This window comes from Euprymna scolopes, chromosome 34 (genome assembly GCF_053919585.1).
Source record: "Euprymna scolopes isolate OS-2025 chromosome 34, ASM5391958v1, whole genome shotgun sequence".
NCBI lineage: Eukaryota > Metazoa > Mollusca > Cephalopoda > Sepiida > Sepiolidae > Euprymna > Euprymna scolopes.
In genome coordinates this window covers 33,387,916-33,414,907 of record NC_136515.1, presented here as the reverse complement: position 1 = coordinate 33,414,907, position 26,992 = coordinate 33,387,916, and the positions used below count along the sequence as shown (strand labels likewise).

Sequence of the window (26,992 nt, the reverse complement as noted above, 5' to 3'; positions counted from 1 at the left end):
ATTCCTAATTTGTAAAAATATTTGTGAATGAAGAAAGGAGAGAAATATGAATGAACGAATGAATGGAAGTTAAATTTCAAGGAAATAATGCGTTGTTTTTTTTTGTCCGCTTATCTCCCCCTGAATGTCCTACTTCGACACCAGGCGGCGTTTCGCGCCAGTTTCTATTGCTTGTCTTCTTTTTTTGGCCACCGTAAATTTAAAAAAGATTTCCCCAAATACTGTTTGTGTTTACCCGGACAAACGATTCTGATTAATTTGTCAACACTCATCGCATATTTCATCCACTTCCCGAAGAACATAACTACAAACTAAGGTAAACCAAAAGTTCAATTAATTCGTCTAAAAAAATCCTTCAAAATCTTCTCGACTGACATAATAACAGCTCACTCTCATATTTGAAAAAAACCGTTTTGAAAATGACTAAAAATATTTTAATTTTTTTGACTAAATATTTCCCTCTTTCTAATAATCAAGTATTTTTTTATCAAATCAAAATAAAGTCTACTCGGTAACTGTAATCGAATTGTGTCTATTTCTCTGCCAGCCTCTTAAGATATTCGACATAAAACAGCAAGGGACACTTGACAAATGTCCGACCATAAAATAAAAACACGGACAAACATTTGATCGTCCATTATTTTTATTATTTTTTTTTTATCGTCCAGATTTTTTGTTTATTTCTACATTCAAACTTCTCGCATCGGGTTTAATAATTATCGATTAAAAATATTTAAATAAGCCATCAAAACAAAGTGTTTTATAATAATAATAAAACACTTTGTTTTGATGGCTTATTTAAATATTTTTTGGAATATTAGAGGCGCCCACTTAAAAACAAAAAGTTAAATTTTTTTTAAAGGAGAATACATTAAAGAATGTTATTATTAGCACAATTTTGCTTTCGAGAAAAAAAAAATTGATTTTCACACGTTTATTTGATTTAGATTTTATAATTTATTTTGAAACTACCTTTTCATATAATTTTTACTATTTCAATCACGTAAATTAAGAATGAAATCATTTCACTGAAATGTCTTTCGTCATTATTCGCAAACAAATTAAATTTTATACTTATTTGTGAAGCAAAAAAAAAATAATGAAAACGCTAAATTATAGCCAGTGTCCTCGTACACGTTCAAACCAAAAATGAAAACTCGACAGGAAAATATGGTCGCAATCTTTTATGATAAACAAGTAGTACTCATGCAGAGAGTGGTCCGTGCTGAAATAATAACGTTATTATTTAAAAAGCCATTCTTAACATGGGGAGGGCGTATTTTGTACCTATTCTGTACTTTAACCTTACAATTGAATAAAAAATAAAAAAATAAAACTTTAATTAAACGTGGAAATACGATTTAAAAATAGCGCGGACCACTTTCTGCAATAGCACCCAACAAGTTTAAAAAAAAAAAAAGCTAAGGCTATTTTTATAACTTCCTACTTAACGACATAAACTTATATTTAAAGGGAAAGTTTTTTGTTTCATTTATCCCAAAATAGGGACGGGACATCTTCCTTTTTATTTTTACTATTTCTGGGATTCTCCGTTAATATATGTTCCATAAGAACTTTCTTTACAAATTTCAGTTCGAATCCTGTAATCCAGAAATTATATTCACTTTATTTCATTTAGGGGTTTCCCAACAATTGTGGGCCAATGACAAACAAGATCCAGAGTTTTAATGATGTATACAAAATGTTGCAAGCCTAATTGCAATGAAAAAGAAAACATTTCGAATACTATTGATTTATGCACACGCAAAGCATGTAAACATTTATGGCAATTAAGCTACACGGAAGCGTCCGCGTTTCATCCCTGAAAAACGATATAGATTTTCAATTAGTCTGACGATTTCTTAATCGTCAGACTAATTGAAAATCTATATCTTTTTTTTTTTTTTTTTTTTTTTTTCAATTTTTGGCGGACCTGTACGAAAGTGCCACCCCCTAAAAATGCAGGTTTTACACTTTTTTTTTTTTTTTTTTTTTTTTTATAAATTTTCGACGATTATCATAGATTATAGACTTACGTATCATATTAACAGAAAATTCTTTTAAGGGGGTTCTCTTTCTCGTTACAATGCTACCTGCATTTCTTTACCGACGTGTCACGTGATTAAAACCCCTTAAAAGTCATTAATTTTTTTTTTTTTTTTTTTAAATATATGATACTTTAGTCTGTAATCTATAATAATTACCGGAAAACACTTAAAAGGTGAAAAACACACATTTTTAGGGAGTGGTCACTCTCGTACATGTCCGGCGGCAATTGGACTCGTGAAATAGAATTAAAAAACAAAAACAAAAAACTATCTGGCAAATGTACCTAGTGAACTAAGTGCAAGGGAGGTTTAAACAATTGCACAAAAGGACAGTTAGAATTTAAAAAGATCGCTAGGTTGGATAGCGGATGAATGTCTGGCATCCGGTAGGTTGCTTCATCTCCAAGTTGAAAAAAAAAAAAAAAAAAAATATTGGGTGGACGTGGACGTGTACAATCGTGGGGTTTGTATTACTGTACATATAGATTCGAAAAAGTTGTCAAAAAAACAAATATATGACAAATGTTATCAAAGGCAAGATAAGTTACTTTTCTACCTAACTGGATATATTTTTTTTGTTGTTTTTATTCAATGTAACATGTTTATTCAGCTCGAAAAATATGCAGTGTTTACCGATGTATTGGAAAATTCAAAATGGCGGCCGGGCCGACTGTCTCTTTAACACGGTAAGTTTGGGAAAAGATGTTATAAATAATAAACTAGACAAAATACTATTAAAAAAACAACCGAATATATGTCAACTTATGTCACTGTCACGGTAACATATATTGAGCGAATTTCTAACAGTATTTTGTCTAGCTTATTATTTATAATACCTTTTCCCAAACTTACCCTCTCCGAGAGAGAGTCGGCCGCCATTTTGAATTTTCCAATACATCGGTAAACACTGCATGTTTTTCGAGCTGAATAAACATGTTACATTGAATAAAAACAAAAAAAAATATATATCCAGTTAAGTAAAAAAGTAACTTATCTTGCCTTTGATAACATTTATTTGTCATATATTTGTTTTTTGACAACTTTTTCGAATCTTTCGAATTTTTCACTATTTTCACGAAATTTCTGACACTGCTATGTGTACAGTAATACAAACCCGGCTTTTTGCAATTTTTTTCAGCGGATTATTATTTATTGGACACTAATTTACCAGATTATCAAAAACGAAGAAAAAAAAAAAAATTCAGTGGTAATGCACTTATTGATCCGCGCTATTTTTAAAATCGTATTTCCAAGTTTAATTAAAGTTGATAGTCATGCACTTATTGATCCGTGCTGAAATAATAACGTTATTTAAAAAGCCATTCTTAACATGGGGAGGGTGTTTTGTACCTATTCTGTACTTTAACCTTACAATTGAATAAAAAAAACATGTCATAAAACTTTAATTAAACTTGGAAATACGATTAAAAAAGTAGCCCGGATCAATAAGTGACTGCATTTGCATTAGTACCTTAAGATTTTACGTTTTTTTAATTCAATTAAGGTTAAAGTACAGAATAGGTACAACACATCCTCCCCTCCCCATGTTAAGAATGGCTTTTTAAATAATGTTATTACGGAAGTGCTTGAAAGGGGTGCTCAGTTTTTAATTACAACGTCCTAGTAAATCGATATCGCTATAATGAAAACATGAAATTTGTTTCAAAAACGAAATTAAAAAAAAAAAATACTTCACGTGGAGCGTGAACGTTATTTATTTATTTATTTTTTAATGACTGCTCCCTGATATGCGTCACTTTCTTCTTGCTGTTAGAAATTCGCTCAACACACATTCTTTTTCTTTTTTTTTGCGCTTCTACACTATTAGGACATGTCGGAAATCGTAATACTGAATTTTACATGAAAACAATGGTATCTACGTATTCCTCGTATTTTTAAGATTATATTAAAAAAAATTACGAACATCGATATAGTAGAAAAGTATTTATCAAAAAAATTTAAAAATAGAATTTGATGAAAATATTCGTAGAGTTCAGAAGGGAGGTAATTTTCCGTTTCGTTTTAAACAAGATGGCTAGTTTTTCACCCGCTAACACGATTAATTTTTTTTTTTTTTTTTTTTAATAATTCAGGTAATTTTAACCGCATAATTTGGAATAATGACGTAATTTATTAGAATTGACAAAAAAAAAAAACTGAAAACTCCATTTACCGACTACAAAATTTCGTCCTAATAGTGTAGTAGCGGCGGTAACTCTTTTTTTAGGCGACACTGAAAAACTTGGAGAGAAAAAGAAATATTTAGAATGGGAAATCAGTTTCGTATATAAATGTAAAGTAAAATGAGCCATTAGGACGGTTAGCAAAAAATATTTTACTGCTAACCCTAAATCCTAGTGGAAAGGCTCATAAAACCACAGGTACTCTCCTAAAAAAAGTGCGAGTGCAGAGTGATCCGCGCTATTTTTTTTAATCGTATTTCCAAGTTTAATTAAAGTTTTTTTTTTTTTATTCAATTGTAAGGTTAAAGTATAGAATAGGTACAAAACACCCTCCCCTTCCCATGTTAAGAATGGCTTTTTAAATAATAACGTTATTATTTACGTCCGGATCACTCTCTGCACTAGTACCAAAAGTAAAATACTAAGAATGCGCATCTTAGCAAAAAAAAAAAAGGAAAAAATCCAATTATTTTTATATATATATATATATATATATATATATATATATATATATATATATAAGGGAGATAACTATAAACTTGAAAAATTAAATTTTCATCACGTAAAAAATGTATATTGCTCTCCACAAAAGTATCGCAGTAAAATATTAAAACTTGTTTATTAATAAATTAGGAAATTGACGTTTCAGAAGCATGCATAGGTGACCCTACTGGTGTCGAGTAAAAACGTAGATTCGATGTGAAAATATCCCGATTACCATACCAAAAAACCAAACTTTCTATTTTAGTTTAAAATAAATCTGTAAAATGTGTTCAAAAGTTGGTTTTGTATTACTGTACACAAAGATTCGAAAAAGTTGTCAAAAAACAAATATATAACAAATAAATGTTATCAAAGGCAAGATAAGTTACTTTTCTACCAAACTGGATATATTTTTCGTGTTTTTATTCAATGTAACATGTTTATTCAGCTCGAAAAGCATACAGTGTTTACCGATGTATTGGAAAATTCAAAATGGCGCCCGACACTCTCTTTAACACGGTAAGTTCAGGAAAAGATGTTATAAATAATAAACTAGACAAAATACTGTTAGAAATTCGCTCATTATATGTTACCGTGACATAAGTTGACATATTCGGTGTTTTTTTAATAGTATTTTGTCTAGTTTATAACACCTTTTCCCAAACTTACCATGTTAAAGAGTGTCGGGCGGGCGCCATTTTGAATTTTCCAATACATCGGTAAACAATGTATGTTTTTCGAGCTGAATAAACATGTTACATTGAATAAAAACAAAAAAATGTATCCAGTTTGGTAGAAAAGTAACTTATCTTGCCTTTGATAATATTTATTTGTTATATATTTGTTTTTTGACAACTTTTTCGAATCTGTGTACAGTAATACAAAGCCCAAAAGTTATGTTTTCTTTCATTTCAATTTGCTTATCTAAAACAGGAAGTCCGGTTTGGTAATCGGAACATTTTCATATCAAGGTTAGATTTTCATTTTCACCTGACATCGGTAGGGTTGCAAATTGCCTAACTGCAGATTTTTTTTTTCTATAACAATTATTAAATTGGTCAACATGTTTTGCGTTTTTGTTTGCTTATTTATATTTAAATAGTTTTGAAAGAAAAGTACTTATCTGTATATTTTTTCTTTCTAATCTTAATTAAAATTGGACTATACTCGTGTTGGTCTTTCTCGTGACATGCATATTAAAAAAGGGGGTTGTTTTACAATAGATAATACTATTAGACACTCGCATAAATAATTGGGTGGGTTTCTATCACAATTTTATTTTATTTTGAAGTCATTATCCAGACTTCAAAGGAGTAAGAGTAAAGTTACAACCATTTTTTGTGTGCTTACGTTAGACATTACTTGTTTCTAGAAGAGAATAAACGTTTGAAGAAAGCAAAAACACTAAAAACGTATCCAGCTAGGTAGAAGAGTAACTTTTTGATAACATTTTTTTTTAATCACTTTTTTGTATCTCTTATTGTAAAACAAACCCCCCAAAGATTATCAATCGATTTTTTTTTAAAATGTAATAGAATGAAGTACTAAAATTTTCATAAAGTCATATTTAATAGGTACGTGCAAAATGAATGCCGACTCTCAAAATGTATAAACATTTTAAACCTCTCACTTTATTATAAATTCGCCAAAAATCAGGAAATTAACCAATTTAGATGAAATTTTCAGTATTTATGAAATAATGATCACGAAATGTAATAAACCCATTATTTTTTTAAATCTTAAGTGAAATGTATTATTTTGTTTAAACAAAAACATCTTTACTAAAGTTATGGTTTTCAGTAGTAAAAAAAAAAATACTTGCTTTTTTATGAAAATAAAGCATCATAAATTGTAACAATAAAAATTTTTTTCCTGAACATTATGATAAAAGCCCCAAAAGTCTGTATTAATGAATTCGATATTACTCCTAAGAAAAAATAATTCCTCGAACTTCCGATATTATCATTGAATAAGCATTGCTTATTTAATATTTTCACACAAAAAAAACTAGGATTGCATGTGCTGCTTTGTCATTGTTAAGACTCCCATCGGGAGACAAGTTATCATGAACAATCCTCTTAGCGGTCTTTACCGCCACCTCTGCACGGCCATTTGACTGGGGATAGGCGACTGAAGACAGTCGGTGTTTCACACCCCACTGAGTCAAAAAATCTTGAAATTCTTTGCCAATGAACTGAGGTCCTCCATCGCTACTGATTTCCTCAGCGACTCCATATGCAACGAAAAGATCACGGAAGGTGTTCTTCAGGTGTTTACTGGTCAGTTCGTTCGAACGAAAGGCATAAACACAGATCCAGCAACTGAAACGGTCAACAATGACTACATAGTGGTGGCCGTTTATCATGAAATAATCAGCACACACTTGCTGAAATGGGTACAGTGGGGCTGGAGTGAAAATTGGTGGCTCGGGGTGTTTGCGAAGGGGCATTTTCAGTGCAATCACGACAAGAGGACCTGTAATTGCGAATATTGGCATAGTCCTGGCCAGTAGATAGATTGGTTTGCTCTAAATTTCATACTTGTGACCCCTTGATGTGCTGAATGAAGATTCTTTAGAACTAGTTTCCGTAATGGAAGAGGGATCACAACCCGCCTATCCAGCAAAACAATGCCCTGAAATACTTTTACGCACCTCCCAAAAATCACAAAGCATTGGTTCCACATCATTACGCTTCTCCGGAAACCCAAGTGGCATGGTTCTCAACAAGGCTTGATATTGGGGATCAGATTTTGCAGCATCAGCAACGTGGTCCAAAGTTACGTTACTCAATTGGTTAAGAGCACAAACACTGCTGGCTTGGAAGGCAATATCCTGTTCTGAATCTCCAAATGCTCCAGGAGAGTCGCACTGAAATGCGAGAATAGAAGAGACATTCGTTGGATAGCGTGACAGGGCATCTGGACCTCTAGTCCACTTCCCAGGACAATGAACAATAGCAAACTTCCAGGGAAGCGTTTGTTCCTTGAACTTGTATATCCTGGGATTTGTGATACTACCGAGCTCACGGTTGTTGAAAATGCCAATGAGGGGCTTATGATCGGTTGTGATGAACAAATCTGGGCAACCAAGAGAAAAAAGGCGAGAATGCCGCAAAGCAAAAACAATGGCCAACGACTTGCCCTCGGATGGTGCATAATTTTTTGCGCACTTGTTGTGAACCTGGATCCAGCAAAAATGATCTTCCAACCATCCTTGCAACAAACTGGGGAATTAATGGGACAGGAACAGTATTTTTGAAGCAACAAATATCCAATTCCCTCTTTACTCCAATCAGGTTGGATGCATGTCTTCCTGTCAAGGTCAAATGATCGAACACCATCTTTCACTAAATCGATGAGCACTTTCTTTGAAGCTGCAAAAAGGGAGGAAAGGTGTGAGTTCCAGTAAAACTTTTGGTGAGATTTGATCAAGTCCCGAAATGGTTGCATCACATGGCTCACGGCATATGCCCAGGCAACTTGGTTGACTAAGCCAAACCATAATCGTGCACTAGAGAGGTTTGATGGTTGTGGAAAATTCCTGATAGCAGACAGAATTTTGTTGGATGGTCCTACACCAGTAGGAGTGATCATTAGGCCAGCAAACTCAACCGTGTCTTTGCAAAATTGAAATTTCTTTTCGTTCACAACAATTCCTTTCGAAGCGCATAACGACAGGTAGTCCCAAACATGAAAGAAGTGTTCTTCGATGGTATCGTCATGCAAGAGAGTATCATCAACAATTTTAACCTTGCACGGGACTCCTTCAATGATCTCATCATAACGTCTGGTATATGCATCACCTGCTGCAAAAAAAACCTTGTGGCATGCGGCAATACATGTATCTGCCCCACTCAGTAATGAATGAATGTGGTGAGAGGTCGTGATTCAGGTTCGAAGTCAACAGAGTGAAATCCGTCAACAGCATCGATGACTGACTTCTTTGTACCAGGTGGTACTTGAGAGGTGAGCTGAAATGGAGAGGCAGTATAGTGAGTTTCTCTAAGGCATTGCTCATTGAGACACTGGAAATCGATAGTCCTACGAGGAGTTCCATCCGCCTTGGCCACAACAACCACAGGGCTACACCATGTCACTGGTGTTCCCATTGGGACGGGCATAATGATTCCACGCTCAATATCCCTGTCAAGACTTTCCTTCACTGCCACTTTCCAGTGACGTCGTACAGGAATGGGAGAGTGTCGTGCATAAGGAACCGCATTTGGTTTGACATGTATCTTTGCAGCTGGGCCAGATATGGCAAGGAATGGAGCCTCATTGTTAAATGCACTTGATGCAAACTGTTCTTTCAGATATTGCTCCAACCTGGGGATATTTTCTGAAGTAGCTGGGAATGGTATACATGAATGTCTCGCGGGAAGATTGCATTGATTTGTCTTTGTTCCATGAAAGGCATTGGATGAGGATAACACGTCGATAGAATGTTCACATCAACACAACCTTGTTTACTAAAGTATAGTCTGTCCACTTTGTCACAGATATACAGGTCTTGCTTGGTTGACAGACCCTTAACAACAAACGTCACCGGAATCCAACCCTTACAGACAAGAATTGTACCTCCAACTGCTTTGACTCGCTTCTGGCATGGATTCAATTGAGAGTCCACAACACCCATAAGGCGAAGGTGTTGAGGACCACCCAAACAAATGTTTGCTCTACTATCAGGGAAAATACTCAATGTCACTGGTTCACAAGTTGCGATGGAAGGGTGCACTACTGCCTCAATTCCCTTGGTAACGTCGCAAGCAGTAAAAACATCTGACTCAATGTTGTGATGCACATGAGCGATAAGGGCATTACCCTCCGATACTGAATTGTCAATTACACTGTGGGCATGATCGGCTGAACGATTTGGTTTCTTGCATACGGATGAATAGTGATTTAGCATGTTGCAGTTTGAGCATGTTTGCCTCCAAGCGGGACAATGTGAATGTCTGCTTGGCTTGCCAAAAATACCATGCAAATTGCTACCACAACCTGAATAACATCTTGCAGGGTCTTGAGCTGAGCAGCCTTTGCCAATATATCGGTTTGCAATGACTCGTTCATAAGTCCTTGAACAAATTGATCCTTTAGGTTCATATCGGACAGGTCATACTGGCAGGACGGGCAAGCGAATTCACAATCAGCAGCAACGGATCTGAGGCGAACTATGTACTCTTTAATGCTTTACCCTGTATGTTGACTAAGATTACCGAAAGCCATTCGGTGCATTGCAGGATTGATCTTATCAGTGACAATAGTCTCAACGCATTGCAGCATGGAAGGTTCATCCATTTCAAAAAAATCCAGATATGAATTTATCAGGCTGTTTTGAACTGCTCCGTCACAGGCACTGTATAGGTGGTTAGCAAATTGGCACACCGGAATACCCGTAATGTTTTTGAACACGTTCCAGTCCACTAGGAATTTACAGAACTGTGGGTGTGTCATACATGCACTAACGAATGGGATTTTGATAGATGCTGGAGGAGGTTTGAATGTGGTAGATTGAGCAGGTGCCAAAGAGCTGTCTGGTGCTATTGATGGAGAAAATGTCTTTGCATGGGCCAGAATTGCAAGCTTATCACCCAGTATTTTGATATTCAATGAATCCAAGTGATCAGCTGTTAAGTTATGAACAGTTCTTTCTGTGATTCGATTAGCAACGAAAATAGAGGCATATTCTTCAGCAACATCATCTGGAACGCCTGCATCCAGCAAGAAGATAGTCCAAGACTGGGTGTCACGCAGATTGGATCCGTTTCGCAGCGCCATGAAGAAGTGAGGACGAACAACCCGATCGGTGGGAACGACTTTATTTATCAAAGGCTGCTCAGCATTGCTGGAACATACAACGAACAAATGACAGTAACAAACAAATAACAATACAAAATGTTCAGGTATCATTCACTTACGTAATGGCGGTCTTTTCAAATAGTTGTTTAAAAAATTCTTTTATTTAAAAAATACATCGAATATAAAATATAAATATGGACAAATTCTCATAAATGAAGAATGGAAGCATCCATTGATTAGTATTTTATATAGGTAAGTGATTTTTTTTAAATTTATATTTATTATATTTAGATAAAGTTAAAATTCGTTGAATTTTGTGAAATCTTTTTTAAAGAAAACAGATTACAAAAAAATATTGTATATTTTTCGATAAAAACTTTTCTTATTTTCTATGCTGATGACACGACCATCTACGGCAACACATCAAAGGCTGTAAATGACAAAGCTCTCTCTGATTCTCTCTCCTCTGATCTCGAGCACATGGTTCAGTGGGGGAAGACGTGACTGGTTACCTTTAAAGCATCTAAACCCAAACTCCTATCTTAACATCATCAATGCTCTGATCCCCATCTGGTATCAATTGAAATGGATGGCTCTCGTCTAGGAGAAGCCCCATGTTTTGACAAGCTTCTGGCTTGATCTTCACTCCTGATCTGAAATGGAACACATACATCAAGTCTGTTGCCAAGGTCGCTGAAAAGATGGTGGGATCCTTCTACCGCTGCAGGAGATATCTCACTACTGATGCAATTCTCTATCTATATAAAAGCCAAGTACGTCCAAAGATGGAATACTGCTGCCATATCTGGGCAAGAGCTGCTAAAAACAGCCTATCCTGCATTGACAGAGTACAAAATAGACTTTGTGGCTTAGTGGGAGATGCCCTTTTCTCTTCCCTGCAACCTCTCTCCCACAGAAGAGACGTTGCAACCCTATCTTTGTTTTATCGTTATTTCCATGGCAAGTGCTCGTCTGAACTCCAATCTCTGGTCCCCCTTCGCCAATCTTTTACGAAAAATGCTCGTCTAGCTGAATCCACTGTCAAAAACTTTCCCCCACTCTTTATCTATGCCTAAATCAAAACGTAGATTCCATGAACAAAGCTTCTTTCTTAGAACTGCACGCGTGTGGAACTCTGTTCCGTCTGCCTGCTTCCCATCTGACTACAACCTGGATGTTTTCAAGACCAACATAAAGAAATTCCTGATGAACCGCCCCCTTAAGTAGACACTTTATTAAATCTCCACACTAACGTACTGTACTTACAGTAACCGTTATCCCTGAGTGGCTTCCGGGCCTTGATAAGTGGTGACCACCTTGTAAAAAAAAAAAAAAAGTTTGGTCTTTGCTCCTTTTATTGAAAAAAAAAAAAATTAGGGTTTGAATTACATTATTCATATTGTTATAATCTTTGAAAGATAGTCTACATAATCACTAGCAGTATCAGAAATTGGCATTAAAAATTTGTGGTAAACACTGGAATATTTAGACTTAGTGTGTTTCGAAGCTTATAACTTGTTGAAAAATGTAATTCAAATCCTAAATTTTTTTTAATTAAAGGAGCAAAAACCAAAAGTTAGCAAATTGTGCAATATTTGTTTTTTTAAATCGGTTTTCTTTAAAAAAGATTTAAAGAAAATCAAAGAAATTTTACTTACTTCGATTATAAAAAAATATATATAAATTCCAAAAATCACTTGCCTATAAAAAATACTACTCAATGAGTACTTACATTGTTCATTGTTAAGAATTTATCCATATTTATACTTCCATGTCCTTTTTAAATAAAATACTTTTTTAAACAAGGATTCCCAAAAACGCGAACTCAGATTTTTTTTCACTGTTCAAATAAAGGGAGACAAATATCTAATGTTCTTCTCGTTTATCTTCCGGTGACTTCTAAGCGCCACAATTAATGTCTCTTTCTATTGCGTGCTGTAAACACAAAATTAGTATTTTGGGGGCCTCCTTAGTGAAAAATGAACACATTCACTTATAGTAATACACATGGACGAAAAAACGCTTTGGATAATCACAGATTTCAAGGTAGTTTTACTAAAATAGCCATATTTTTTAAACCAAAGCACTTCAAGTCTTCAAATTACTACTGTTTTGTTCGGAAATGAATATACTTTCAAATGAATTAATAAATATGAATGTACATTATATATTTTAAGAGTTTTAAGCAAATAAAGTGATAAAAATGTGAACGTCATAAAATGGCGTTTTCAGTAAGGTTTTGTAATGACCCCCCCCCCTGTTTTCTAAAGGTCTGTACCGTGATTGTATGAAGAATTTTGTCATGAAATTTGGGAACCAATCAGAAGCGGTGTTAATCTTAATACTGTCAAGTGTCCGAAATATTTTTGACCATTTCTTTTTGTCGTGTTAAAAATAAGACTTTAATATGACGAGTATCGAACATTTTGAAAAAAAAATTCTTCGGACACCCAGTAGTAAGTAAATCAATCTTTTTACTATCTTTATCAATTAAAAGTATTATTTTATGTTGAGTAGGACCGCGGTAATTGATAATTTAAAAGGACCTACCCGAAAAAAAAATTGTTTCTATTTCTCGAATTTGGTCAAATGAAGTTAGTATTACTAGAAGCAGCAGCAGCAGCTCCAGCCTGTAGAATCAGCGATAGCACAGTGTAAACAACACGCGTTCTTTAATTTTTATTCAAGAACGAATTAAGAAAAACATGAAAATATGAATATAAATGTTCTTATGTTTAATTAGAGCTATTTTGTTATCAGAATAACATTAGTTTAGAACTATTCGGTTTTCAGAATGTATAATAACAACAATCCCAACCAATTCGGCATTATGAATCTGTTGCAATTTCTCACATTTCTCGTCAAATTTAAAAACATGGTTAAAAAAACAAAATAAACTTTTGTAGATATATAGCTTGCATGCACTTTTATTCTTTAAATTAGTTTTGAACAGCGAATTAAAACAATGTTTTACTGCGAACAGCCACAAATGTTTTTTTTTCAAAATCAAAATAAGTATCAAAATCTCGTTTATACATAGATTCGAAAAAGTTGTCAAAAAACAAATATATAACAAATAAATGTTATCAAAGGCAAGATAAGTTACTTTTCTACCTAACTGGATAATTTTCTAGTGTTTTTATTTAATGTAACATGTTTATTCAGCTCGAAAAACGTACAGTGTTTACCGATGTATTGGAAAATTAAAAATGGCGCCCGGCCCGACTCTCTTTGACACGGTAAGTTTGAGAAAAGGAGTTAAAAATAAAAAACTATACAAAATACTGTTAAAAACTCACCGAATATATGTCAGCCTATGTCACGGTAACATATATTAAGCGAGTTTCTAGCAGTATTTTGTCTACTTTTTTATTTTTTTAACTCTTTTCCTCAAACTTACCGTTTCAAGCGAGTCGGGCGCCATTTTAAATTTTCCAAAACATCGGTAAACACTGTTTTCAAGCTGAATAAACAATAACACTAAGTTAGAGTGGCAAGCACCCCCCCCCCCCCAACAAAATACCTCTGTAAGCCACATACAAGCATCTAAAACAAACAAACAAAAAATAGATCCTTCCTTAAAGAAAAATACACATAAAAATAAATTGGTTAACTGTCCTAAAATGCTAGAATGGCCAGGAAATGGTGAATTATTTTACATTAAATTTTTGTGAAACTAACCGCTCCCCCTCTAATATTGTTTTTGTTAGCTTTGTCTCTGTCAAGTTTTCAGTATGTTCACACATAATTTTCCTTAGCCCTACAATTAATTCAAAGTCCGAATGACAACCCTCCCTATATTCTCATTGCATAGAAACCCTCTTAAAACTACCCATAATCATCTTAAAAAAAAAAAGCATGCATATTTTCCCCATAGAAACAAAAACAGTTAACTGCCCTAAAATGCTAGAATGACCTGTAATAGGAAATTATTTTACATTCAATTCTAAAATAATTTGTTTATCTTTTATTAAAGTTTTTCATGGCATTTTATACATAATTTCCTAAAAAGGTAGAATCACATTTTGGAGGGGTGGTCAGAAGGAGTTGAGTGGGGTTAAACAGAAGGTGTTAATCTACAATAATACCAAAGAAATATTGCAATATATTCATTTTTAAATGGTCTTATGTTTAGATTTAAGTTTTTTGTACATAAAGCACATTACAATTCAACTTTGAGTTCTCCAACTTCTTTTCTGTTTATGGATACATGGCATTTATAAGGAATTGCTGCATATTTATGCACATTTACTGCAGATTATTTGGAAACCATAAACTTTGGGAGATTTTCAGTTGCATATTCTGATTCCTTGTACAAAAATACACTTATATGGTAAATTTCATTTCTTAGTCTTATGTTTTAACAAAGATATGACATTTTTACTGAAAAAGTAGTGTAAAAAATGTGACGAAACGCATATGGTCTTTAAAGAGGGAAAAATATCCAAACGTGTGAGGCACAAAAATAGCCATAACTTCCTTAATTTTAATCAGATTTTTAAAATTTAAAGATTCTTTCTTAACTCATCAAGCTCTTTCTATGCATACCAATATTGAAATATTTCAAGCTATTTCAATTTTTTCATGTGTATTGCTACTTATCAGTTTCTGCTATTAAACAAAAAAAAAAACACTCACCGACTTTTGTAATTTTTTTTTATTCTCTTAATGAAATACATGAGTTTTTGATTAATATATTTTGATTCTTTATCGAGTGAATTTTTTTTTTTTTAAATATCTAAAAAAAAAACATTGAATGAAATAGAAAAAAATGTCGTAAGCATCCGATATTTACTTGATCATCTAAGCATAACATAAGCTTCCACTTAAAAAAAAAAAAAAAAATCAACATTTTTTTTTTTTTTTAAACAAGTGTTTTACACTTTGGACTTGACAGGTAAATTTCCAAAAAAACACTTTTTTTTTTTTTTTAGTTAATATTTTATTTATTGATCTTTTGTTTTGGTATGTAAATTAATTATATAAATTTTAATAGACATTTCAAAATGGGGGGAGGGGTGAATTAAAAAAAAAAGAGTTTGTCTAAAATATATTTTGGTTTATTGGAAAGAGCATAAAATTTCATAATGACCCTGAAAATATCGTAAAAATTGAACCAATAGAAAAATTTTGATAGATTTTTAAAGTTCAAAAATTGAAAAATATTTAACTCGTAAAATTCAATTGATTTCATTACATAAAAAAAAAATGACTGCATGAAGGCGCGCTGGCACTTTGTAAACACTGTTTTTTAAAAAATATAAAATATTTCTATTATTTTTTAAACAACCCACTTTAAAAGAGAAATTATGAGTTTTTTTATATTTTATTCGCAGTTTTGTGTTAGGGTGTGTCAAAAATTCCCCCAAAATTCTGATACACTTACATAATCAATTCTTTTTTTAATAGCGAATTCTGACACTCCTATGGCTATATTGAAACTTGGAACCCAGATGACTGTGATACCAGTGCCAGTGTGAATCTGATAAAAAGTACCCGAGTATTTGTTTTCTTAATGAAGTCGTGTTAAACAATTTGTTTTAATAATCACATTTTATATGTGTTAATGTTTGTTTGTTATAATAATTTATCAATTAAGTTTGAACATTCAAATAAGGGTTAAATTTTTCACATGATCTTGAAATTTTGGTACTTTTACAAAATTGGAACATAGTTTTTTTTTTTTTTTTTTTTTTTTTTTTTTACACTAAATCTAACCTAAACTATATAGCTCGAATATTTGATTCAAATTCTCTAGAAGTACCATAGAATTTTTTTCCCATTCCATTTGAGGTCATTAGGGAAACTATTGGTTTGGTCCATAGAATAAATGAGATATATTAGAATGTAGAAATACGAAATTCACTTTAAAATTTTTTCATAAAATAAAAATGAGTTGAATATTTCAATAAAGAATTAAAGAAGGTTTCAACATTGAAATAATTATTTTTATTATAATTTTAACGTATAAATGTATAAATTTAATGTATGTTACGTTCCATTCGTTAAAATCATTTATCATTTTACAGTTGCAATATTTTATTTTAGTTGAAGACTTTGAATACATTTCTTTCTTTTTTTTTTTTTTTTAAGTCATACTTCTGCTGATGATAATGAGTCTCTGTTGGACTTTTTTTTTCCAAATTAAAATTTTGAATGTGTTTTGTTTTTAAGAAATCTACTGTTATAGTGGTCGCGCTTTGGACACTATTCGCCACTCCAACTCTCTTGTAACAACCGAGAACCCTGCTAGTATATTGTAGTAGTAAGGTTACATCTTCATCCCAAAAAGCAAAAGGTATGCTCTGTTTGCTGCACAGGAAAATCAGAAGACATAAGAGATGTGGCATGTTTTATGGAGGGGAACAAGAGAAGCCGTGTGAAATGGTGAGAGTTGCAGAGCATAAATGGTTAAACTCTAATGGAAAGGAGTAAGTTTTTCCTTCATGTTTGATGAGTAAGCCTTCATCAGCAAGAGACGCGCATTAGGGTACCTATTTACTATGCCTCCCCACGGGACAAAGTTAGACACCAGGGTCGTTTTTTAACGTGGAGAAAAGGTACAAAAATAAAAATTGTCTGTCGTGAAGGATTTCTCCTCCACCGAAAGAGAACAAGAAATAGAAGTGCAGCATCTGAAGAACAGATACTACACTCTGATCTTGTCCCGCATTAGGGTAGGTCGATTTTTAACTTTTTTTTTTTTTTTTTGAAAATCTAAAATATTGACGCAGAGAAAGTTGCACAAACATATGGGGAGAACAATTATAAAAAAAACTAAGTTTCTAACATCAGCTGTTAGACAGTTTTTTAAATCAAATGCTTATCTATTTTTATATATGGAGAAATCCTTGTCTTTTTACTGTTTATATCTGAAATTATTTTGCAGTTTCAGTCCCACCAAGAAGTGTGTTTATTTAAATGAATTATAGAATAACTGATATGCTAAATATTCAAATATTTCTCCTCACCCTAATAAAATTTCTGAATTCTCCCTACCCCAATAAAATTTCTGAAACGCTGTATTTTACTTTGAGCTATAGCTGTAAAAAAAAAATGGAATGAAAAAAAGAAGTTTAAATTTTGTTTGGAAAAACAGTTTTAACATAAAATACTGAATATATTGTTTATTATTAGTGAGTTCTCTGTTTCTGCAAAAAACTAAACAATTGCAAAGTAGAAGATATAACTATTTTTGCTTCATGTCAAAATTCTCTCTATATGAACCCTTTGAAGCAAAAATGCCCTCATTTCACAGCATACAACTTTAGCAAGTATCTGTCTGTCTTGTTTCAAGTCCATAGATTGGCACACTTTAGATGTAAATTTTATGGCCCTTTCCACACTTTGTGAATGTGCAAACAAATCTGGTAACTCTACAATTATTCCCGAAGTTCAGCATTTACTGAAGAATTATCTGAATAATTCTTCAGTAAATGCTGGCTCTGAAACTCCACTTTGGACATATTTGATAGACCTTTCCCAATATGAAGCCTCAAAATTTATTTTTGAAATTTTGTAAAACGCTTTTTCACTGATTCCCACTCTTGAAAAATAAAAGGGAATTAACTTGAACAAATGAAGTTTTATTGTTTTTATTATGAAATAATAATTGATAATCTATAGTATAAATTTCACGTGTCTGTTTAAATGTATGTATGTCTACCTAAAACTTTTGACAGAGGCGACAGATTTTCACGAGATTGATATTGTTTTGATGCTCAACTCTTTGGACGACAAATATCGAAAAATTGGCTAAAAAAAATAATTCCTTTACCCTCAACTGGGCACTTTTCTACAAGGAGGGGGTTGCTTTTTTGGCAATATTTTCAAAAGTCATCCCTTTCGATTGACTAGCCTTAATTAAACTTAATTAAGCCTTTGCCACTTATGGTGTGTGGTGATGGATGCAACCGCAAAGACATCACGTTTTTGTTCCTCCTTTGCAGTACAAGTTCGAACCTGCCTGCCTACTACCACTTTTTTTTTTTTTTTTTTTGCTCAACACACACCTCCAAACACCTGGGCAATACTAGGCATCCAGGCTAGTGAACGTATAAATCGATGTATACAATTTGATCAGTTTTGAATGTTTACTTACCGAATGACTAAAATTTTATTGACAGCTTTTGCTCACTTCCAGTTCATCTGATTTTAACATTGAGAACAAAATATTCTCTGGCAATAGGGCAAAAGCATTAAATTGAATATTTTTTAATGCAGTTCCTTGAATTTCTGGAAGTTGCTATTTTATCTGCTGGATCACTTTTAAAATATATAATTGCTGGTTATGGAATTTATTATTTATTTTAATTTCAAACCAGCTAACTATGTAGTTAGCTGGTTTGAAATTAAAATAGATAATAAATAGTTTCTGGTATTTATGCACTTATTGTGAGGTATATGTATACCTCACAATAAGTGCATAAATACCAGAAACTATTTATTTAATAGTAATAAATTTAACCAGGTTGTGCATTTTATTGGTTAGTTCTGAGTGACAAATTTTTCTGGTCCAAAGCAAGCCAACCCCTTGAAATCCCAACAGCATACTCTAAAAAGTAGTATTTGTTTCTCAGTGAGATCACTGTTTTCAGTTAGACTAAAGTAAATACTATCTAGAGTAGATGAGTAGCACACCTTTCCTTAGTTGATGAGGTATGGACAAAGAGACTGATGAGGGTTGATTACACACGGCACTGACGATTTTGATTAAGTCTGTGTGGCCTCCAAGTTCCATACAAGTTCAGTTCCACTAAAGAATGCTGAGCGTTCTTTTTCACAACATGAGCATGGACAATCAAAATTCTGGTGTTGAACTTCATACAGCTGCGGACAGTTTCTTCTATTTATGTCACAATGTGTGCTGTTCACACTATTCTCACTTGCGCAAAAACTAAAAGGTTTCATTTCAAAAAGTATCTGCACAAATACTCACAAACAGCCGCAATTTCACCCTGCTCGACATGCATTCCTCTCCCCCACAAGTTCGCGAGGAATTTCGGGTGAGTGACGTGAAAAAGAATGCTGTTCACTCTACACTCTGAAACAATAGAGAAGAGGGCTGGTGAGCTTATGTCCTAGGTGATGAGAGGAGACATTTACATTAGCTATCTCCTCCACCCACGGCGAGTTTTTTGCGGGCACGACAAAAAAATTCTGTACTAAGTCCTCTGAAGCTATATACACTGTACAATGTTTACTGGTGATGAAATCACTAGTCTTGGTTGCGCCGGGGCCCGCAACCTACTCGCTGGTGCAGTTTCTGAAACACCAGGAGCATTGTGTGGCATCAGTCGGCTCAAGACCCTGGGGGCCTTCTTGGCAATTGCATGCATGTTCTTGAGGGTGGTGTCGTTTCCAGCTCCAGCGTTCTTGGGAGTGGTCGCATGTGCAACCGGTACGGAGTTCTCAGGAGTGCTAGAATCTTTAGCTGGGTCAGAAGCATGAGTAGCTGGAAGGATCTCAGAAGGGCTCGATGGCACGTCATAAAAATCTTTATCGCCGGACTTACGTATGGGACTATCTGTTGGATTACCAGCATCGACTTCTGGCAGGGTGGCAGGAGAGACCTCTGGTGCTCCTGGTAGGGTGCTGACAGAAGCGCCTTCCGGCAGCCTGGTGACTGGTAGGAAGGACTCTATCACGTCTTCGCTAGTTGTGGTCCTGAAAGGCTTGAATTTCCGAAGGTGTTGTTGGTTTCTGAACGTGAGTCTTCCAGAACCATCTATCTTGACCACATATTGGTGAAATTGTCTCACCTCCACAATGGTGCCTGTTCGTTCCCAGCATTTAGGGTGATTTCCAGTTAGGTTTTGAATATACACATGATCCCTCACGCTTAGAGGGGGCAAAGATCTTGTATGCTCGCTCCACCTTTCTTGCTCAAGGGAATGACGTTTTGCTAGTGCCTTCTCCCTGTTTACGAGCGTTTCAGACCATGTGGGTGGGGAATCTGGATGGGATCTCTAATAGGTCGTCCGAAAACTATAAGAGCACGGGATGCCTTCTCTCTGGGTGGATGGAGTTGCAGTATATTAGCATCACCCGTTGAAACTTGTCCACATTGATGGACCCGCCCGCTGAGGTGTTATCCATCAGCATTCATTTGACAGTTTTGACTGCAATTTCTGCTCTGCAGTTGCCGTGAGGGTTGGCAATAGAGGTGAGGCGATGGTGGACTCCCCATGATCGGAGGAAATCCTGAGTCTTCCCAGCAGTAAACTGGGGTCTTCCGTCGGATATCAGCTCCTCAGGCACCCCAAAAGTCTCAAAGGCTTCTCCGAGACGCTTGATGAGGCCATCTGTGCCGTTCTCTGCTTAAAATGCCATCGGTCAGTTGGAGTACTGGTCGACCACCACAATATAATCATGGTGGTTGTTGTGTGTGAAGTAGTCGCTGGAGATCTTGTGGAACGGGTACTCCGGAGACGTAGCGTTAAAAGATGGCTGCATAGCATTAGGCTTTGCAATCCGATGGCAGTGGGTGCAATTGTCCCTGACACGTTGGATGTCGATGCTGATATTGGGTCAGTAAACCGAGTCAGCCGCGCGGGCACACATGAAGCTGACTCCATGGTGGGCCATATGCAGGGCCTCCAATATCTCTTGGCGTAATGTTGCCGGCACAATAATGTGATTGCCGGCCGGATCACGCCATCAACGGTGCAAAGGCTGCTGGAGATGCGGTGGTACGGCCAGAGTGCGGTCCTTAGCTGTCGGCAGTCCAAAGGAAATCCATCATGAATCACTTGTGTAATTCCTGTAGGTCTGCGTCCAAAGATGTAGCTTCCCGCACCATGTCCCAGGAAACCACATTAGTGACTGCATAGTGTTAGACATGGATGCGTGTATCCCATGACCTCTCCAATATCTGTGGTGTCTTCTGGGCTAGAAGCATCATCTGCACGGCTGCCAGCAGCTGGTGGGTACCGGGAGGCGGCGTCAGGTCCCAGGTTCTTCTTTCCAGAGATGTGGATGACTTCAAAGTTGTAGGAGAGGGTTTTTTCCTTTAGATTCAACAGACGGCGATTGTCTATCTCCGTCAAGGAGCGGTCATTGAGTATCCTGTGGTCACAGTCAAGTCACGGCATCCGAGGATATAATACCGTGTCTGGTGCAAGGTGTAGGCAACAGCGAGGGCTTCTCCTTCAATGGGTGCATATCTGGATTCTGCTGCATGGGTGAAGCGGCTACCCACCAGGCAGAGCTTGCAGCACACAGGCATCCTGGTGGCACAGTCACAGTACTTCTGCATCATGATGTACCCGACGCTGGTGACCGACCAATCGGTTAACGGACAGGTTGGGCGGGATAACTGGAACAACCTCACTCCTTCCTTTATTTTCTCTATGATCTTGAGCTTAGACTCAGCGAATATCTCGTTCAATTCCTCTGTCCACTGAAATTTGGTGGATGGTTTCAGGAGATGCCGGAACGGCTGCATGCATTTGGCCATGGAGAATGTATATGCTCCTCGATTGACCAATCCAAACCAAGCCCTTGCGCCAGTGATGTCCTTTGGGATAGGGAAATTCCGAATAGATTCCAAGAACTTGTCAGACGGGGTGACATCAGTGGGCGTGATCTGGAATCCCGCAAAGACAAGTCTCTTCGGCGAACTGGAACTTCTTGGGGTTGAGGGTAATCCCATTTCTGGAACAGAGGTCCAACCACTCGCACACCTGAAAGAATGATGCCTCAACTGAGTCAGCCCACATGCATGTGTCGTCCATGCACTTAACCTTGCGATAATAGCATTAAATCGCTGGTTGTAGGCGTCACCACTAGCAAGGAAGCCCTGTGGTGCCACCTTGTAACGATAACGACCCCATGGCGTTATGAAGGTTGTAAATGGTGATCTTCCTCTCGGATGGGAACAGAATTGTAACCATTCCAAGCGTCCGTGATGGTCTTCCGCGTGTGCCGGGGGACACGATCTGTCAGATGGAAGGGACTCTCCACATGGTGAGTCTGCTTCACGGACCGTCGATTCTGTGGCTGGAGATCCACTGTTCTTCTAGGGGAGCCGTCAGCTTTTGCAGTCACCACCTTGCGGGAACACCAGGTGGCCGGCATGTTGGGACTGACCTTCTCTAGGATGCCGATAGTGACGTCTCTCTCAAGGTCATTATAGACCTTATCTTGTCAGTGTAGGGGGACCAATGCACGACTGGCTTTTCGTTGGAGTCGATATGGAGCTCCAGCGGTTCACACTTCATCATGGGAAGTGGCTGGTGCTCGCATGTATTAAATGCTGTTGATGAATAGAAATCAAGCAGCCATTGCTTCAGAATGGGCACATTTTCATCGGTGGGTGCAATACCTGTTGGAAGCTTTGTTGGTATAAGGGGTGGTAAATTAGTGTATTTTGGGCACGAACACTGCCTATTTTCATCTTTCACTGTAGTCAGGGAGTCTTGAGGCCAACTTACTGGCACAGTTGGGAAACTGGCAGGTATGGCCCCTAATGCCACTAGTGCTTCACGACAAAGGAAAGCTTTGCCGATTTTTCTAGACACATATAACAACTGCTTTGTTGTTTTTGGTGTGCCAGATAAATCAGCTGTGGATACCTCCTTCAACCCCTAGATCCTCCTTGATAGCTCCTCGCATGGACAATTTGACGGTGAATATGTCAGTCTTGGCGATGCCCATCGCAAGTATTGATCTGATGGGTATGATGGAACTCTGACAACCAGAATTCGCCACCATAGGTATTTCGATTGATGTGGGATTGGAGGATTTGAGTGCACGTCCAAGCTTCTTGTGGTCATCTGGTAACGGGGTGAGCTTCACCATCATCATTGGGTGGGGCTTGGAAAGTCTAGCGACCCATTTGCCTTCGTATACATGATGTTCGATTGGCTTGCAGCTGCTAGTTAAGGGTTGATGAGTCTGGACGGTACAAAGTTGGTCAAATAAAGTGCCAGCTTCGTCATCCTCCATGTGCAAGGCGTTATTATTGTACTTGGGCTTAACCTTACAGCGGGGGTTCTGAAAGCACCATCTGGAAGATCTGTCTCGGTGGCCCCATAACCCGCAGTTCAAGCACTTACTGCAGTTGGTCGCAAAATAGCCTTTTACAGAGCACTTGCTGCATGTTATAGACCAAGCACTGCAGGACTTGGCTCTGGAATTCCGGTCGTTCGACTTACCATGCTGTAGTTCTCCGCAGGCTCAGCATTTGCTCTGCATGTTGCTGCGAGATGGTTGTGACTGGTGGTGTTTGTCGTTGCCATGGCTCATGGCAGCGGTAGTTTCCCCAACGGCTGCCCTGGTGGATTTACCCTGTTCCTTCTGGGCTATATAGGCAACAGTTTCCTCCAGGGTTCGGTCTGTTTTGGGATCACTCAACAAATCAGAAAGAATCTCTAGATCAGCAATACTACGAATGAGATTATCCCTAATAATCTCACTGCTGTAATCATAAGTGTGGCCACAGGCCGGTTCCTTACACTTTGCTGTGTACTGGCATAAGGCGGACTGACCCCTGAGAGCAGCAAAGAAGGTCTTGATAGGGGTACCAGAGACCTGTGTCATCCTACTGAGTTTGATGCGGTGGACCAGAGTGCTCTCTTCCCTGACTGCCAGGCGCCTTTATAGCAGCAAGGAGGTCTGCCTCGGTCATTGATGACATATCTTCCTGCAAGTCTCAAGAGGTCATTCATGAGGTCCTCATCACAGCAGTGAAAGAGGACCGTGGCACACATAGCATCAGTGATAGCCATGCCGGTCTTATACATAGACCATTGTCGCTTGAAGGATGACCATTGATCGGGAGTGCTCCCGGCACCAATAGATGGGGACTTAAGCTTAAGCCTGGGAGCTGCTGGTTGTTGAGGGTTGGCTATTGGGGCTGGATGGGCAGTTTGGGCATGAAGATTCATAGAGGTAATGAGCACATTACTGAGGGATTCAGGAAGTTTCTGGGATTTCCAGCCGCATCCAGTAACTGGGCAGGTGACTTCAATTTTGTTGCTCATTCCAGGTGGAATGAGTTGCTTTCGAAAGTGGCGAGATCCTGACGATATGTAGTCATAGAACAGCATAGATGAGTAGTACACCTTTCCTTAGTCAATGAGGTATTGGTGAAGAGACTGACGAGGGTTGATTACACACGGCACTGACGATCTTGATGAAGTCTGTGTGGCCTCCAAGTTCCATACAAATTCAGTTCCACTAAAGAATGCTGTTCACTCTACACTCTGAAACAATAGAGAAGAGGGTTGGTGAGCTTATGTCCTAGGTGATAAGAGGAGGGATTTACATTAGCTATAGAGGACTATTGATAAAAAGTCAACTTAGGCAAATGATAATAATTGCCGCCACATAATCTTCTGAGTGAACTAGTGAATGACGTTGGGCGTCATACAGTTCCATCAGTGGATTTAAATAATGCCTTAAAAGGAAGCTCATTCTGGTGTAGGGAGCAACCAGTAGTATGTATTTCCCTATTTAGTTTATTCTCTAAAAATGTAATCAGTCCTGATCTACATCCAGTATTTGTGCTTGTTATCTAAAAGTATAGCGTATCTACATTGTTATATTGTTGTAAAAACATTGATTTCATCTGCTAGAACAGCACCAGTTGCTTCAACAGTAGGTATAACTCTCCTTTACTACCACATTCTATCTCTTTCGTGAATGTCAAATGGTGTTCTTAACCCTTAGCTTTTCTCCGATTTTTGTATCCATTTTCATCCACAATTTCCTTGGAAAAGATAAAGACACTTTATTTTCCATCAACACCAATACAGATAAGATTTTTAATTTTTTGTTTGTGCTTTTGATAGGAATTATTTTTTGCTTTCTTTTACGAGCAATACACATGAAAAAATTTAAATAGCCTAAAATATTTCAATATTGGTATCCATAGAAAGAAAAAATCTTTTAAAATTTTTAAAAACCAATTAAAATTAAGAAAGTTATGACTATTTTTGTGCTTCACACATTTGGATATTTTTCCCTCTTTAAGACCATGTGCGTTTTCTCACATTTACACTACTTTTTCAGTAAAAATTCTATATCTTTGTTACTTAAAACAGAAGATTAAGCTTCACACATTTGGATATTTTTCCCTCTTTAAGACCATGTGCGTTTTCTCACATTTACACTACTTTTTCAGTAAAAATTCTATATCTTTGTTACTTAAAACAGAAGATTAAGCTATGAAATTTACCATATAAGTGTATTTTTGTGTTAGGAATTAGAATATGCTACTGAAAATCTCAAAAAATGAATGGTTTCCAAATGATCTGCAGTAAATGCACATAAATATGCTGCGATTGCTTAAAAATGCCATGTATCCATTAAAAGAAAAGGAGTTAAAGAACTTAAAGTTGAATTGTAATGCATTTTATGTACAAATAACTGAAATCGAAAACTACAACTGTTTAAAAATAAATATATTGCAATATTTCTTTAGTATTATTGTAGATTAATACCTTCCGTTAACCCCTCACCCCATCTGACCACCTCTCCAAAATATGCGATTTTACCTTTGTAGGCAATTACATGTGAATACCTTAAAAAACTTTAATGAGAGATAAACAAGTATTAGAATTTAATGTAAAATGATTCCCCATTTTGAGCTATTCTAGCGTTTTAGGGCAATTAACCATTTTTTTTTTTTCTATTGGAGATAAATCCTGTGCGTCTTTTTTTTTTTTTTTTTTTTTGTTCTAAAGACGATTGTGTGGTTTTAAGAGGGTCTTTGTGCAATTATGAGAGGGTGGAGAGGTTGCCATTCTGACTTTGGGTTAATGATACAGCTAAGGAAAATTATGTGTGAACAGTGAATATCCTTAAGACTTGATAGAAACAAAACACAAACAATTTTAGAATTTAGAGTGGGAGTTAGTTTCACATAAATTTAATGTAAAATAATTCACCATTTCGAGACCATTCTGGCTTTTTAGGACAGTTGACTAATTTATTTTTTTATTGGTGATAAATGGTGCACTTTTCTTTAAGGAAGGATTTTCTTCTTTTTTTTTAGTAACTTACCAAGAAACTTTGGTGAGGAGCTTGCCACTTAGACTTAGCGTTATTGTTATTTGTTTTAAGAGGAGGCTTGCCACTCGTACCTAGGGTTAGAGGTAGGATTAAGGGAGTTTTTTTTTTTTTTTTTTTTTTTAAGGCATTTGATCCCCATATTTACAGTTAGTGGGTCATGATTATTGGCCTTTGAAAATGTTATGCCTTAGATTTTGGACATCAAATTAGTTTTAAATATGAAATATTTTTGTTTGTCGTAATTCTTAAGTGGTGTGAAACTTAACAAGAATTACGACAAATAGACAAAAAAATAAATTTCATTTAAAACAAGTGACGTCACTAACAGAAAACATGATGTTTGGAAAACTTAAGTATTTTTGCCCACTTATTTAAATATCAAAAAAACATTTTTTGCTAAAGCTAACAAATCGTTCACAAATTTTTAATAAATTTGGTTTTTATTTTCAATTACATTTCTTG

The 26,992-nt window shown here is 36.1% G+C and overlaps 2 protein-coding genes across 2 annotated transcripts in view; one reads left to right on the top strand and one right to left on the bottom strand.

The window, feature by feature from the left end:
- Positions 1-139: 139 nt before the first annotated feature.
- The window catches only part of LOC145259165 (uncharacterized), a 75,205-nt gene continuing 48,352 nt past the window's right edge, over positions 140-26,992 (top strand). The window contains exon 1 of the mRNA XM_080116894.1: positions 140-316. The gene's annotated coding sequence lies outside the window, so the exon portion shown is untranslated. The remainder of the gene's footprint in view (positions 317-26,992) is intronic.
- On the bottom strand, positions 6,708-7,163 carry LOC145259226 (uncharacterized). The gene has a single exon (XM_080117066.1). It carries the CDS (start codon positions 7,161-7,163, stop codon positions 6,708-6,710), a length of 456 nt encoding a protein of 151 aa, XP_079973192.1.

Bases quoted from the DNA above. Each gene is read 5' to 3' on its own strand.
- LOC145259226 (XM_080117066.1), bottom strand. From the start codon at position 7,163: ATGCCCCTTCGCAAACACCCCGAGCCACCAATTTTCACTCCAGCCCCA.